Source organism: Leptopilina boulardi, unplaced genomic scaffold, assembly GCF_019393585.1.
Source record: "Leptopilina boulardi isolate dan_hultmark-lab unplaced genomic scaffold, ZJU_Lbou_2.1 LbouV2_224, whole genome shotgun sequence".
NCBI lineage: Eukaryota > Metazoa > Arthropoda > Insecta > Hymenoptera > Figitidae > Leptopilina > Leptopilina boulardi.
This window is the reverse complement of record NW_026137779.1, coordinates 177883-195465: the sequence shown is the minus strand read 5'-3', so window position 1 is coordinate 195465 and position 17583 is coordinate 177883. Positions and strand designations below refer to the sequence as shown.

General features: G+C 27.9%; 1 protein-coding gene across 1 annotated transcript in view; it reads left to right on the top strand.

The window, feature by feature from the left end:
- LOC127279893 (rRNA N6-adenosine-methyltransferase ZCCHC4) overlaps positions 1 to 17583 on the top strand; it is a 171505-nt gene that overhangs the window by 98092 nt on the left and 55830 nt on the right. The window contains exon 3 of the mRNA XM_051302549.1: positions 10296 to 10995. Coding sequence (XP_051158506.1) covers positions 10296 to 10995 — 700 coding nt within the window. The remainder of the gene's footprint in view (positions 1 to 10295; positions 10996 to 17583) is intronic.

Here is a 17583-nt window from a genome sequence, read left to right as displayed (position 1 = left end):
CTTTATATTGGATCTACCATCCAAGTAGCACGGAATATTGCTTGAATGTCAAGCTGATATCAACCGGGAATATTTTTGTGACATTCAGGCGATATCATAATGTCCTCTTCACGGGGACATTCCTCGGTGATGTATCTATGTGACGGTCTTTCACACAAAAAATGTAACGCATTACAAAACTTACATTCTACATTTATTAAACCTAAATAATTCTGTGGAACTTTACTTTCATCGAAATCTTCAAAAGACATTATTGCAACTCCTGCAGTTTTTTTATTCCGATTATCGTTTTTACATGTGAAATTCTTTTCTTCACACATTCTTTTCATCTTCCATTGCCGTAGAAATTTTTTCTTCTTACATGACAAATTATTTTCTTGACGCACTTTCTTTTCATCTTTAGTTTCCATTGATATTTTTCTTTTCCTACATGCCAAATTTTTATCCTTGCGTATTTTCTTTCCATCTTCAGTTTTTATAGATAATTTCTTTTTTTTGCATGTCAAATTTATTTTTTGCTCTTTCTTTTTTATTTCTGTTTTATTACGATTACGTTTTCTCAATCTCTCATTCTCCTGTCTTATTATTTTCTGCTCATATGTAACTTCGCGCCTTGCCTTCCCTTTTCTTCCCTTCTCTTTAATTGCTCGATTTATCTTTTTATCATTTTCTTTATTCAGAAAATTTTTCATTTTTAAATATTCATGTGGTGAAATTTTGTTCACATTATTATCAGTTGTACGAATTATTTTCTTTTCACTAGTGTCATTTAGAGAATGTTTAATTTTTAAATCTTGTGTTAATGGAACTCTGTTAATATTATTACTGGGAATATACACGGAGAAAATCTGAAAGCAATTAGTATTTTTTCTCATAGCACTGGCTACTGTGTAAACCAAAAAATTAAATTTCAAAACTCTGAATGTTCTCCACACAGCACTGAATGCTCTGCAGAAAATAACCACAACTTTTTTTGACAGTAAACAGAGTTTCGTTTCATATTAGTTGATAACAGATTATTCAGAACTACAAATGTAGCAATAAATTCTTTGCTCGAAGTCGTGACTGCTGTTCTCACAGCTCTGAGTACTGTGTAGAATTAATTTTTAGAATTTAGAAAACAAAGGAACGTTTAACGTCAATAAAAAAGAAGATAGCCATGGTTATTATACAATAATGAAATAATAAATATTTATTTTTTAATTAATTTTTAAAATGAATTATTATAGGCAAATTTTAAATATTTATTTGTATTTCACAAGTTTTAAGATTTTAAAATTTCTTAGCTAATATCAAATTAGAACCTAATCTAAATTTATAGATAATTATGATAAAAAAATATTAAGTTTCAACATTATTAATTTAAATATTTATCTCGTGAAGTAATAAAAATTATTATTTCTTACGTTTATTAATAAAAAGTAATTTGTTTAATATTATTAAAGTTTATTACTTCTTATTTAATTAAATATAAATAATTTTAGTCAAATAATCTGTTTTTCATAAAAATATAAGAAAACATCTAAAATTGATTAGAATTGTCTTGAACGCTTGTTTAAAATTGTTATTTATTTTTTATTAAAGGTTAAATGTTCTTTTCTTTTTTTAATCCTAAAAAATAATTCTACACAGTACTCAGAGCTGTGAGGAAAGCAGTCACGACTTCGAGCGAAGAATTTATTGCTATATTCCTAGCTTTGAAAACTCTGTTGTCCATTAATATAAACCGAAATTCTAATAACTGTCAAAAAAATAGTGATTATTTTCTGCAGAGCATTGAGTGCTGTGCAAAAAACATTCAGAGTTTTGGAATTTAATTTTTTGGTTTTTACAGAAGCCAGTGATGCGAGAAAAAATACTCAGTGCTATCAGATTTTCTCCGTGTAATTACTAAAAATATAATTTTTATGTTCCTGAGTTCAATTTATGAAAAGACGGTTCTAATCATTCTCTATTATCGAATTCCTATTGTGAGACGTTCTTACTGTTGGAAAATGATTTAAGCGATTATTTTCAAACCGTGACTTAAAATGGTTTCTCATTTTGATATTATCAGTTTCATAATTTACACGGTTTGGCATTACGTTAAATAATATAAATGTTGCAAATGCTATTGCATATACTCCACACTCAACACTACCAAAAGGTTGTTGATCAACAGCTTTAAAAACTACTGTTGGTTTAAAAGGGAACAATCTAATTAAATATTTTATTTGATGCACATTTAAACACCCCTCATTAAGGCTATCAAAAATATAAAGCCTTACTGTATCGTAATAGACACAAATTCAGTGACCATAATTGTTATTACCGCTAAAAAGTATTTGAATATGTTTATCACCTTCTCTAATTGGGACAATAAAATCAAGCATTTGTACATACAAAGCACTTTGCATATTGCAAAAAGAATTGGAATCTTTTCTTAATAAATCTTCAAATTTGTAGATATGCATGTAATTTAACAATTTATTTCTATTTTCAATAATTTTTAAATCTTTATCACTTAAAATAACATACTCTTTTATGTTGGCCATAGTATACTTCGTTTAATTTTATTTTTGATTCATGAAAATCTAAATATCTTTATCCCTTTTGCTCACTCTCTCTAATATAACCAATTTTGCCTTTTATTAAATATAACCAATTTTGTCTTTAATTCAATACAACCAATTTTACCTTTTATTAAATATAACCAATTTTTCCTTTAATTCAATACAACTAATTTTAACTTTTATTAAATATAACCAATTTTGCCTTTTATCCAATAAAACTACCAAATATCCAAAAGAATGAGAGAACTATGTGTAACTATGAATTAGTAACTACTGATCAGCCAATAAGTGCAAAAAGGACACTCTTATATGAGTAATCAGTAGTTCATTATAAATAACATATATACGTATTTATACCTGTATTAAAACCCCGGAACAAATACCACAAAAAAACCAGCCATTGGACAATAGAACCTTTGTTAATGAGGATTAACTCTGAGGACCCAGGTAATAATTTCTTTTTTCACATTTATTATATAGAAAAATAAAGATGTACCAACCCTTGGCCAATAGAACCTTTGTTAATGAAGATTAACTCTGAGTACATAATGAAATGTACTGTAAGTTTTAGATTGACATCGGCACGTCTGTCGTCTCGAAATTTTTTCCGTGTATTATCACATGGAAATATAAAGATAAAAGTCAAAAACTGAAGAGGTAATGTATATCTTTCTTTCTCACATCAAGGAATATAACATATAAACATTTTCATTTAATATTGCATTTCTCTATCTAGAGGATTCAAAATAACATAAGAATATCTTCGCCTAAAAATCTTACTCTTCTTTTTTTCTGTTTTCAAAATAAAACAAAATATGTATATACCAGTGTTAGACCCTCCGAACAATTACCACAAACAATACCAATCCTTGGACAATAGAGCCTTTGTTAATGAAGATTAATTATGAGGGGCCAGGTAATAATTTTTTAATTTTCTGAAAAATTACTTAAAGAAACTCGACCAAAATTTAAATGTAAAGCATGTTTATGACAACACACTATCTCCAAAAATTTTAGCCACATTGATTCATTATTTACAAAGAAAATTGAAATAAACTGTTTTTGACGTTACGGAGTAAATTTTTTCCTGAAATACAATGCTGATTTTTATATAAATAGGACAGTTTTAAAAAAAAGTGTAATTGTTACTTCGTTTACTCATGTTTTTAAGTATAATATCCAATAATTTAAAATATTTTAAAATTTTACAAACAATTTTTATTTAAATAATTTCTTGCGATTGCTTAATTTAAACAGTGGGACATTAAATACTGGGACAGGCAAAAATTTAAGTTTATGAAACGTGGATTTTGGCAACACTAATTATAAGTTGTGTCAGCTATACGCAAGCGCATTTATACTTACACAGAGACTAAAAATGTGATTTTTTTATGCTAAAAAACATTAAAAAATTCAAAATTTATAATTTATACAATTATTGTTCGGGAACATTTGAAAAATAACACTTGATAAGAGAACGACTATTCAAATTTTCCTCCAAATTGTTTTTAGGTTATGACCAAATTATGACGTATGATCAGCAGTACTGTAAACGTAAAAAAAATAATAGCAATTTTTCATATGAAACTTGACATCGTATTATAAAAATGTAAAATATTATTAAATTATGAGTGATTTGCAACAGTTGTTAACGTTATTTAATGCAAAACATATTGTATATTTACAAAGTATGAAGCAGAATATTATTATTGAAACAATTATTCATTATTTATTAATAGGTGTCCCACTGTTTAACACAAACCTTCAAAACAAGAATAATGTATCAAGTTCCAAAAACTTGAAATTTTTCTGTTTAATCACAATATAATTTAAATAGAATATATGCATTATGTAGAAAAGAGTTCAAACTTTATGGTAATACCAAAAAGTGTCCAAAAATATATAAAATTGACATATTAATATGTCTTTGAAAAAAAAAGTGTCCCACTGTTTGTCACTCTCCCCTATATACATATATACAGATATATGAATATTTTTTTTTATTTTTAAAACAAAAAGGAAAAAGATTAAGATTTTAGACGATGATGTTCTTATGCCATTTTCAATCGTCTAGATAGAGAAACGCAATGTTAAACAAAGAAGTACTTATGTTATATTTCTTGGTGTAAGAAAGAAAGGTATGCGTTACCTATTCAGTTTTAGACTTTCTTTATAGCTTTTTCACGTGATAAGGGGAGAAAGAAATAATTACCTGGGTCCTCAGAGTTATTAATTAATCCTCTTTAACAGATTGCAGGTCAAGCGAACCCTCATTTGCAAAATAAAGATATATCTTTCTCTCTCCATAACTTGTTCTTCTTTCTGTCACCGAAAACCCAGCAAGGGTCCGGACGGAATGAGTGAATGAATGAATACCAAGATTATTATAGTTAATTTAGTGAAGTGATCACTTTTAGTGAAAAAAAATGTAGTACCCGGTTGTGAGCACCTTAGGAGAATCCGCAAAAAAATGAAAAAAAATGTAGGAAAATCACCATACTTGAAATGAAAATGATAATTGCTGAATAACACGGGATATTCCAAAAACATTCCTGGAATATTCTATTAGAATATTGGGACTATTCTAAAATAATATTCCATTTACATTCCAGGAGCATAAAAATATTCACTTTTTGAAATATTCTTTTAAAATGTTGCAAGAATATTTGGTTATTTCATAGGATTACTACAGAAATATTTCTTTGGAATATTTTAGGAATATTCAAATAAAAAATTATAAAAATATTATAATATGAATAATACATAAATATTCTTGAAAAAAATAAAATTTACATCATATTTTTCGAGCTTACAAGAATATTCCAACAGAATATTCCTACAATATCCCAAAGGGACATTCCAAAGGTCGGATATTTTTTTATTCTTAGAACATCAATGGAATATACCAAAGGATTATTTCAAATAAAGCAATAGAATATTGTGGGAATATTCGAATGAAAAATTATAAAAGTACTATAATATGAATAAAACATCAATTCTTAAGCAAATGTAGGTTTATTTATTTATTGCGTAAATATTATATAATAATGATATTAATTGTTATAATTATTAATTATTATTATTTTTAATATAATGTATTAAAATATAATTTTAGTTAATAAAATTTAATATAAGAAATTAATATTGCAAAAATGCTTATAACTTTTTTAAATATTAACATTTTTCAATGGGAGTTGGCTTATTTTTTTCAGAATATAAAAGTATAATCAACTTTTCTAAAAAGTGATTATTTTAACAAAAATGATATTATAAAGGTTTTCAGGAACGCTGATTACGAAGATGATGTCAAATTTACAGTTTGTCAGTTGACAGCTGTCAATTCAACAATTGACAATTGTTTATTCTAAACAGTGATTATTTTTAACTAAAATGACAGTATACGAGGGTTTCTCAGGGTTGTTGATTCCAAATATAATGACAAATAATTGTCAATTTGACATCATATTAGGTCTGTTTCAACATCATTTTCTTCAAACCATTCTATTGTAGGTATCAGAGAATCAGATCTCACTAAATCCACTTCGCATAATACCTCATTTTTCCGCTTAGCAATTATTTTTTTTACTTTTTGCTTAGGAATTAGTTTAAAGTTATTGTGCCTACATTGGGCGTGGGAAAACTTTTTCTTTTAGAAGCAAAGTACGACCCACAAAATTCACAGGTTCTATCTGGTTGTGACAAATATACTTAAAAAAAATTCTACGTTCCTTTAGGCTTAGACCCCTCTATCCCCCGTGTAGTCTAGCGTAGCATTTTACTAACACCCACCTTCCCCCAAGTGGGCCGCCACGTGGTTAATGGAAGACCCCTAGTAATATTTACAACATTTTCATAATATTTTTGTTGTATAGAAATTTGATAACCTCATTTCACTTTCACTTGAGATATTGAAGTATAAATTCATTTGTTTAATAAAACAGTGAAAAAATATTACAATTTCAAATATTTAACAATTCATTTGAAATTTCGCGCTCAGTGGCACAAAGTGAAATTTCATTTAAAAATTTTCGTTTTCGAGGTGTCATCTTCTTCAAACCAAATAGCGATATGTCATGTTTTTCAGCTCCGTTTTAACGTGGCATCTTTTTGAAAACAATTTCGAGGTGTCATTTTATTCCACTAACCTAGCGAAAAGTTAGCGCCAATAATTGGACAAACACAGCTCTATTTACAACGCGCCTCTTTTTGCTTCCGAGTATGTCTTTCTCTGATACATGTTTAATGTTTCTCATTTTGTGTGTCATCGATTATTTCAATACTAGCAACTTTGTCGTCCGCAAGCGGCCGACTACGTTGCTCGTGTGCATTAACCATATCTTTATTCACTTCTTTTTTTTTCAAAAAATTTAATATTAGAAATTTAAAAAAAATTTCTTCATATTAAATCTACCATCCAAGGAGCACGGAATATTGCTTGAATGTCAAGGAGATATCAAGCGGGAATATTTTTGTGACATTCAGGCGATATCATAATGTCCGCTTCATGGGGACATTCTACGGTGATATTCTTGTGAAATTCGCGTGATATTTGTATGGTACTGAGGGAATATTCCCGTGAAATTCACGCAATATTAAGAAAATATTCCTGGGATATTAAGGGAATATCCCTGTGATATTGAGACAATATTCCTGTAATTTAGAAAATTCTAAAATGTTGTTTATTTTGAATATTTAATTAAACAAATAAATCAATGAAAAAAAATTGAAATTTTGTTAGAATTTTATAAATTATCTTATTAATATCACTGGAATATTCCCTCAATATCAGAGGAATAATTCACTCAATATCACACAAATTTCACGGGAATATTCCCTCAATATCATACGAATCACACGTGAATATCACCGAGGAATGTCCCCGTGAAGACATTATGATATCGCCTGAATGTCACAGGAATATTCCCACTTGATATCAATGTTAGATTCAACCAATATTCCGTACTACTTGGGCGCTTAACTTTACTTTTCCCTTATGACAGCAACTACTAAATAATCTATGTGACGGTCTCTCACACAGAAAATGTAACGCATAACAAAACTTACATTCTACATTCATCAAACCTAAATAATTCTGTGGAACCTTACTTTCATTGAAAACTTTAAGACATTATTGCATCTCCTACACTTTTTTATTTCGGTTATCGTTTTCACATGCCAAATTCTTTTCTTGACGCACTTTCTTTTCATCTTCCGTTTCCGTAGAAAATTTGTTCTTCTTACATGACAAATTATTTTCTTGACGCACTTTCTTTTCATCTTGAGTTTCCATTGATATTTTTCTTTCCTACATGCCAAATTTTTATCCTTGTGTATTTTCTTTTCATCTTTAGTTTCTATAGATAATTTCTTTTTTTGCATGTCAAATTTTTTTTGCGCTCTTTCTTTTGTATTTCTGTTTCTGTTTCATTACGATTACGTTTTCTCAATCTACCATTCTCTTGTCTAATTATTTTCTGTTCATATGTAACTTCGCGCGTTGCCTTCCCTTTTCTTTAATTCCTAGAATTATCTTTTTATCAATTTCTTCACTCAGAAAATACTTCATTTCTGAATATTCAAGTGGTGAAATTTTGTTCATATTATTATTAGTTGTACGAATTATTTTCTCTTCACTAGTGTCATTTAGAGAATGTTTAATTTCTAAATATTGTGTTAATAGAACTCTGTTAATATTATTTCTGGGAAAAGTATTAAAACAGAACAAGGGTTCAAAATATTATTTTTAAGTTCCTGAGCTCGATTTATGAAAAGACGGTTCCAATCATTCTCTATTATCGAATTCCTATTGTGAGACGTTCTTATTGACGGAAAATGATTTAAGCGATTATTTTCAAACATTGACTTTAAATGGTTTCTCATTCTGTTATTATCAGTTTCATAATTTACGCTGTTTGACATTACGTTAAAAAATATAGATGTTGCAAATGCTATTGCATATACTCCACACTCAACACTACCAAAAGGTTGTTGATCAACAACTACAAAAACTACTGTTGGTTTAAAAGGGAACAATCTAATTAAATATTTCATTTGATGCACATTTAAACATCCCTCATTAAAGCTATAAAAGTATAAGTACTTTGCATATTGAAAAAAGAATTGGAATCTTTTTTTAATAAATCTTCAAATTTGTACATATGCATGTCATTTAACAATTTATTTCTATTTTTAACAATTTTTAAATCTTCATCACTCAAAATAACATACTCTTTTATGTTGGCCATAGTATACTTCGTTTAATTTTATTTTTGATTCATGAAAATCTAAATATCTTTAATCCTCTCGCTCACTCTCTCCAATATAACAAATTTTGCCATTTATTAAATATAACCAATTTTGCCTTTAATTCAATATAACAAATTTTGCCTTTTATCCAATACAACTACCAATATCCAATAGAATGAGAGAACTATGAATGAGTAACTACTGATCAGCCAATAAGTGCAAAAGGACACTCTTATATGATTAATCAGTAGTTCATTACAGATACCATATATACATATACATATATACACTTGTATTAAAACCCCGGATTAATTACCACAAAAAACCAACCCTTGGACAATAGAACCTTTGTTAAATAATCAATGAGAATTAACTCTGAGGACCCAGGTAATAATTTCTTTTCTCCCATTTATTACATGGAAAAATACCCTTAGACAATAGAACCTTTGTTGATAAGAATTAACTCTGAGAACTTAGGTAATAATTTTTAAATTTTTTTATTAAAATTTTCAGGGACTCTAATACAGGTATGCACACACATATATATATATGTATATATATAGATATATATTTATTTTTATTTTCAAAACAAAAAGGAAGAAGATTAAGATTTTAGACGAAGATATTCTTATGCCATTTTGAATTGTCTAGATAGAGAAACGCAATGTTAAACGAAGAAGTACTTATGTTATATTCCTTGGTGTAAGAAAGAAAGGTATGCGTTACCTATTTAGTTTTAGACTTTCTTTATAGTTTTTTTACGTGATAAAGACAGAAAGAAATTATTACCTGGGTCCTCAGAGTTATTAATTAATCCTCTTTAAAAGATTGCAGGTCAAGTGAACCCTCATTTGCAAAATAAAGATATATCTTTCTCTCTCCATAACTTGTTCTTTTCTCTGTCACCGAAAACCCAGCAGGGGTCCGGACGGAATGAATGAATGGACGGAATGAAGGAATGAATTCAAAGATTATTATAGTTAATAATTCGATACTTTTCATTCCTTTATGTTTTTTTTAAAGAAAGAATTAAGTATTACGACCAAATTCATTTCAAATCAGGCAGGCTAAAAAGTCGTTTATCTAAAATTTATGGAAAAAAACTTAAAAGTGTTATAACTTTTAAAGTAATTTTGATGTCTCATTTTTTCTTTTTGCATTTGAAAAAGCTTTCATTTTTCTTTTAAAATCCATTGGAAAAATTAAAAAATAAAAAAATGGCGGCCATTTTAATAAAAAAATTTAATTAAAATTACTCAAAAACTCCACTTTTTTTGATCAAAATTTTTTGTGAATTCTCTTTACCTTAAACAATATTTTTGATAAGAATTTAACTTGTGCTCGATTCTGGTATAAGAGAAAAAAATTTTCTCTTCTACCAGCATTTGGTCTTACTACGTATTATATTATATTAATTATCAGTTATTTAACTATTCGTTAACCAACTATAATTTGATTTTGTCCTTAAAAGATTTCTAATTCAATATTTTCTTGCAGCATCATTTTTTCGGACCGCTAAATTATGCTTGGTACAATTTATTCAACAATCATTTCTTTAACTCTGAAGCAAAAAGCATGTTAAAAGAATTTCTGACTCAAGAAAATGGTAAAGACGTATACATTGTATGTGATCCTCCATTTGGTGGACGATCTGAACCAATTTCACAAACAATTAAGAGCATCTCCGATAATCACAAAAAATGGAATAATATAGAAAACATTAATAATGAATTAAAAATTATGTTCATTTTTCCGTATTTTATGGAATCTATAATTAAAATGAAATCTAATCCACGTGGGATTACTGGAGGAATAAGTACTTTGGAAATGACAGATTTTAAAATAGAATATGAAAATCATCCAATATTTAAAGAACAATCAAATTTACCAAAGAAAACGACCCCAATTCGTCTGTTTACAAATGTTAAATTAAACCTAATAAACTTAGGAGAAATTGTTGGTTATAAATATTGCAGTATATGTCATCGATGGGTTGCACAAGAAAATAATCATTGTGATAAATGTGGTAAATGTACTTCTAAAAATGGCAAACCATTTAAGCACTGTGATTTATGTAAAAGATGTGTCAAATATTCATGGGAACATTGTGAAACTTGTCAACGTTGTGCTTTGAAATTTCATGATTGTAATCAACGGTTCAAAATTGTTGAAAATTGCCTTCAATCTAATAGAAAAGGTAAGTTCTTATTATGAAAACAGTAGATTTGTAGATTAAACTTTATATATAAGCCAATCGCTTCATTTTTAACTTGTTTGCCATATAATACTTATTTCAATGTGTTAAACAAAAATTTTAAAGAATTCAACATTTTTTTATACTATTTTTATACTAAAATTTTTGTCGTAAAACAGTGCATGATTAAATCCATTACACAAGATTTTTGAGAAATATGAGTTTGAATATTGGAAAAATTCTGTTTCTAAGGTATTATATTTTAGCATACTTTTTATTAATTATTCAATATGGGGGATTTCAGGTGAAGTGATCAAGGTAAAAAAAATTTTTTCTTTGCTAAAACTCAGGGCATTTGTAATACTCGTATTTAGTTCAATATTTTCCGAGGGGGAGGGGGTGAAAGTTTTGGGGTTTTATGGCACACCGCATATCTTAATAATTTTTTTTTCTTAAATATTAAAATAAATAAATTTTATTAATATCAGATTCAAAAGCTTTTTTGATGCTTTTTATTTGATAATATATTTTTGAAAAAAAAATAAAAGTCAAACATAAATTTGACTTTTTCGAGATGAAAGCTACGATTTTTATTAATCGACAACTGAGGTTTTTTCCTATAAAAATATGCAGTTAAGAAAGTTGGACAAAAATATTTAATATTGATAATCAACATATTTTGCTTTCTTGGATCATTTTTATCTATTTTTAATCATTTTTTCAGCTTTTGATTAAAAAAAATCGTATACTGAAAAAAAATTTATTTGATTAAAAAAATCTGTGACGCGACGCGAAGAAAGGTACCTAAGAAGCCAAACGGCAATTTTACAGGAGAGGGAAAAGAACAAGCGAGAACGCGGCGCAGAATTTCCGATATCTCTTACTCTCTCTCGTTTCCCACTACTAATTCGAGTTAGCGTCTGTGTATTCGGCCGTCTTCGGCAAGTAAAGAGAGATGCACTAAATGTATTCTCTATTCTTTCTACTATCTCTCTCTAATTCCCGAATGCCGACCCGAACTTCAAGTGGCGCATGGTTACAGTGAGAGGGGAGCGTAGATATGTGTGCGTGGGGAAAAAGAGAATCAACTCTTAGCACGAATTATTCATCTTTAAATCGTTATTACAAGAAAAGTATTAGATAAAAATTAATTTTGACTTCAGATAATTGAAAAGCAATCTTTAGTTTATCGAAAACAATCATAATCCGAAAATCGATTTTTGCCTTCTTAGGTACCTTTCTTTGCGTCGCGTCACATCTATTATCAAATAAATATTTACTTAAACCAAATAATTTTTATTTCAATCAAATAAACTGTATTTGAACTAATATTTTCAGTATTTGAAACAAATACTACTTAATTGACTCAAATAATAATTCTTATAGATTTTTTGACTCTGAAAACTTATCCGTAATTTGAATTGCTCCATTACCCTAGGTTTTCGAAAATTTGGACCTTGAAAATAAAAGAAATGCCGTTTTAAGGTACTTTTTGATTTTTTATAACGGTACAATAAATTTTCTGAGGTTTTCGTGATATGGATCTGAAAGCTTATATCCTCCTTAACAATTTCCAATATAGGTTTTTTAAAAATATTTATTTTTGTATGATTTATCCTTGTTTGAAGTTTGCGTTGCAACGTAGAACCACCTCTAACGCGCTATATAGCGAAAGTTTTTGCAACTCTTTGTTTAGAAATTTCCGCATGTTTTAATTTTATACGGATTTGAATGGTGTGTTTCTTTAAATAATATAAGGGGAGTGGGGAGTTTTGCCTCGTGGGGAGTCGTGCTCCACCTTAATTTCTTTATCACAGTAATTAATATGACAAATTTCAACTATTGGCATATTCTTTTCTCGTTAAGAACTAACTTTTTAAGTGGAATCCGTCCTCTTTGGAAGCATTTTTCGTGTCTTTCCAGATAGTGAGTTAAAATTTCTTTGGGTCAATCCATTATATTTCGACTGAAGTCGTTGCTGACTAATTTTTAAAAATTATAATACTTTACAAAAATAATTTTGAAGTTATCAAGATCATGAAATAAAAAGAATTTTATTAAAAATTTAATTATTTCTGAGGGCGGGTCAATTTGTATGGTCAAAAATTTTTCGATGAAGCGTATAGCAAAAACATAATCTATAGATTATTCTGAGCAAATTTGCTCAAAGAACCATAGGTCTAAAGCGAATTTTGAGCCCCCGAAATTTTCAAAATAGATATTTTTTAATTAATTTCAATTTTTTCAATAAAATCGCCATAAAAATCGATTGAATAATAGGAGATTGCTCAGAATACGCTTATTGGAAAGGTAATTTTACTATCTTCTTGAAAAATAAAAAAAAATATTTAAGTATTTATTTTAAAAAAGTGGAAATATTAATTATTATTATTATTAAAAGAACTAAAATTGGCTTTTCAATAATAAATTATGATTTTAATATTCTTTTTGTTTTTTTAACGTATTTTTTCTCTACCTATTTCCTGAGTTGGCCGGGATTTTCAAAATGGACCGGGAAAACAGGGAAATGACCGGAAAATTACCAGAAAACCGGGAATTTTTGGGCAATTCTAAAAATTTGATAAAGATCTAAATAAAACGTGATTTTTTTCATATAAATAATGCGTATGCAAAAATGTTCTTAAAAAAATTTTTTAAGAAAATAATGTTGAAAAATTCAAAAAAAATTTCCTATAAGGACCCCGCACACGCTATAGAGGGAAAAAATTTTCGGTCAAATTTTTTTAAACTTTGCAGTTTTGTAGATTATCACCTCCTGAACAAAAAATATTAAGGTCAAAACCTTCAAGAATAAAGTCCTTCTGAGCTACACCATGTTGAAAGCTTAAAAAGTGACAAAAAAAACTAAGTTTTAGGCTCATGGCTTGGCTTAAGGCTTGAGTTTAACTCAAGACTTAAGTTTGGCTCGAGGCTTGGCTTTGGCTCGAGGCTCACATTAGGCTCAAGGATTGAGTTTGGCTCGAGGCTTGGCTTTGGCTCGAGGCTTGGCTTTGGCTCGAGGCTCACGAGCCAAACTCAAGCCTTGAGCCAAACATGAGCCTTGAGCCAAACTTAAGCCTTGAGCCATACATGAGCCTCGAGCCATACTGAAGCCTTGAGCCTAACGTGAGCCTCGAGACAAAGCCACCCTCGAGCCATACATGAGCCTCGAGCCAAAGCCAAGCCTCGACCCAAACTTTAAAAATAAAGTAAATTTTTCAAACTAACATTATTGAAAAAAAATTCAAACGACAAATATATTTTACAATTTAAAATTTTTATATCTTAAAGCTCTTATTATTTTTCACAATTAATAGTTTCAAAAAATAAAAATTATAGATTAAATTCAAAAAGTTTCCCTATGATATAAAATAATGTTCATATCTAATTTAAACTACGAAGTAACAAAAGTGATTCAAGTTTTTTTCCCTATGATATAAAATAATGTTATATCTAATTTAAACTACGAAGTAACAAAAGTGATTCAAGTTTTTTTCCCTATGATATAAAATAATGTTCATATCTAATTTAAACTACGAAGTAACAAAAGTGATTCAAGTTTTTTTACTGTTTTTGAGACGGTTTATAAAGAAAAAAAATTTTTTTTTCTAAAAAAAATTTTAAAAAAAGATAATTTATTAGTTAAAAGCCAATTTTAACTCTTTTTTTAATATTAATAATTACTATTTCCACTTTTTTAAAAAAAATACTCAAATATTGTTAATTTTTCAAGAAGATAGTAAAATTACCTTTCCAATAAACGTATTCTGAGCAATCTCCTATTATTCAATCGATTTTTATGGCGATTTTAGTGAAAAAAGTTGAAATTAATTAAAAAATATCAATTTTGAAAATTTCGGGGGCTCGAAATTCGTTTTAGACCTTTGGTTCTTTGAGCAAAATTGCTCAGAATAATCTATAGATAATGTTTTTGCTATACGCTTCATCGAAAAAAAATTTGACCCGCCCTATTATTGTAAAATATGAATTTAAAGTATATGAGGTGCTGAAAACTGTCAATTTTTTAGCCATTAGAAAATATGCAAAAAACATAGAATTACCATAAAAAAAAATAAATTACTGGAATTTATTAATAAAGAATATATTTATCATTATCAATTGATATAATTATTTAAATAATGTATGAAGTAAATACTTCTTTATTTTAAGGTGGTTCACTGGTGTTGACAACCTTCACATTGATTTAAAACCTTTAAAACCCATGTCAATTTAGCCTAAAAAATACGAAATTTTTAATCCGCCTTCGAAAAAAGCTTCGGGACCAACGCGAAATTTTCAGTGAATATATATTTAGAAAATTACGAAATTGAAGAATTCGACTTTATCAGCAAAGTGACATCTATTAGATGTCATTAAAACTCCTTGGTTCAGAGTTAGGTGTTTCATGTGATAATTATATCGATATGATTTGTCGACAAATAATTATCAATTTTGAATTAATTTTGATCTGAAAAAATAAGCTGCGTGCTCGAGTACACTGTGCATCTGTGAGGACTCGAACCTCCTTAGTTGCTGCCTAACGCGGGACTTCTGCCGACTAATGCACCATGCCAACACAGCCTGAACGACCAAGCTTTAATGACATCTAATAGATGTCACTTTGCTGATAAAGTCGAATTCTTCAATTTCGTAATTTTCAAAAATTCTTAATCAGCGAAAAATATAGTATTTCTATATAAAATATATCTAACAATATATATTTAGTGTTAAAATTATTTAATTTTCGAAACTCCATATTTTTTCATTTTTCTCCAAGAAAGTTATTGACTTTCAAAAATACTTAAAATGAACAAAGTGGCTATTTTATTTTTAAAATTTTTTATACTTATGAAGAAAAGAGATGAAAAGTGCAAAGGAGTTCTAAAAGTTTATGGCAAGAACTTCATATTTGGTAAGTTTTTATTTAAATGTTTCCTATTTTTTATAATTAATGAATAAAAATCGCAAAATTAGGTTATTTGACAGGTGCACTTGAAAATCGTATTTTATATATTATTTCACATCTTTCAATAATTATATCAATTGATAATGATAAATTTATTCTTTCTTAATAAATTCCAGTAATTTTTTTTTATTTTTATGGTAATTCTATGTTTTTTGCATATTTTCTAATGGCTAAAAAATTGACAGTTTTCATCACCTCATATACTTTAAATTCATATTTTACAATAAATAATTAAATTTTTAATAAAATTCTTTTCATTTCGTGATCTTGATAACTTCAAAATCCTAAGGCGGATACGACATCGGAACCTACGCCGTTTTCGGCTTTCGGAAAATTCTCCCGACGCGTTGACTCAGAGACTCGAATCCTTGACCATCATAGCTCTCAACCGCACTGGAAGTTCCTTAACGGGCTCGACCAGGGGAGGATATGAAATTTTTTGAGAAAATATCTCTTATAACGAAAATACATTAAACAGATACTTATCATATTTTGTAAAGTCATCAAACAGTTTTTCAGATGTTTATTACTACAAAGAGTATAATATCGTATACTTTTGTGAATATTAATGATATGAATTAATAATTTTGTCAATTTAAAGAGTTTTAAGTGATTAATAGTGTCAATGAATAAAAATTACAAAATTTTCCACTGCTATATGAATTTTAATACCTAATTTTATATTTGGAGTTTATTAACTTCGACATTTTTATTTAGAATGATATGAATTTAAATTTTAATCATGTGTACTTTGCATAGATTCCAATTTTTTCGAAAATAAATTAAATAAAAATGTTGATATAGCAAATTTATTTTAACAAACTAATATAATTTATATAATGCAAATACTTAAATTATAACTCATTTTTAACAGAATTTTCTTATCTGGAAATAATGTGATCTAAAATAAATTAGTACATAACTCCAATTAAAAAATTATTTTTTTTAAACAAAGAAAATCAGATACATTAACATTAATCTCAAGTTTTTAAAAGTTCCAAAAAAAGGTATCAATCAACAAAAAATTACGAAATTTCACAATTTGATTATTTTTAAATACTATAATATTTTAGTAATATGTTTATTAATTCTGTATACCATTAATTATTTATTGAACAAGTAGAGGGTTCTCCCACATAGCACCATTATTTCCAGGAAGTTTCCAGGAAAATGTCCAAGATAACTTCGGAAATTTCCACGGGCATCTTCCTGGAAACTTCCTGTGTACTTCCCTGAATCTAATAATGTCTTAGGTTCGGCAGTTTTCCTTGGTAACTTCCTGTTAACTTCCTCGGTTAACTTCCAGAAAGTTATAGGAGTAAATTTCCCGGAAAAGTGCAGAGGAAATTTAATAGAATTTTAAATTGTTAGTTTCCAAGAATTTTCTCTCAAATTATCCCCGTTATTATTATTTTATTATTAAACTATTATTTATTTATGTAATATCTTTTTAAATTTATTTATTATTGAAGTTAATAAACATAAAAATGATATTTATAAATTTAATGAAAATAAAATAAAAAAGAATTACTTATTTCATTTCTTTCTTACATTGTTGCCTTGCCTTCTGTTTATTTATTCACAACGTTAACGCAGAAACTTGTGAGATATTAAAAATTCTACAA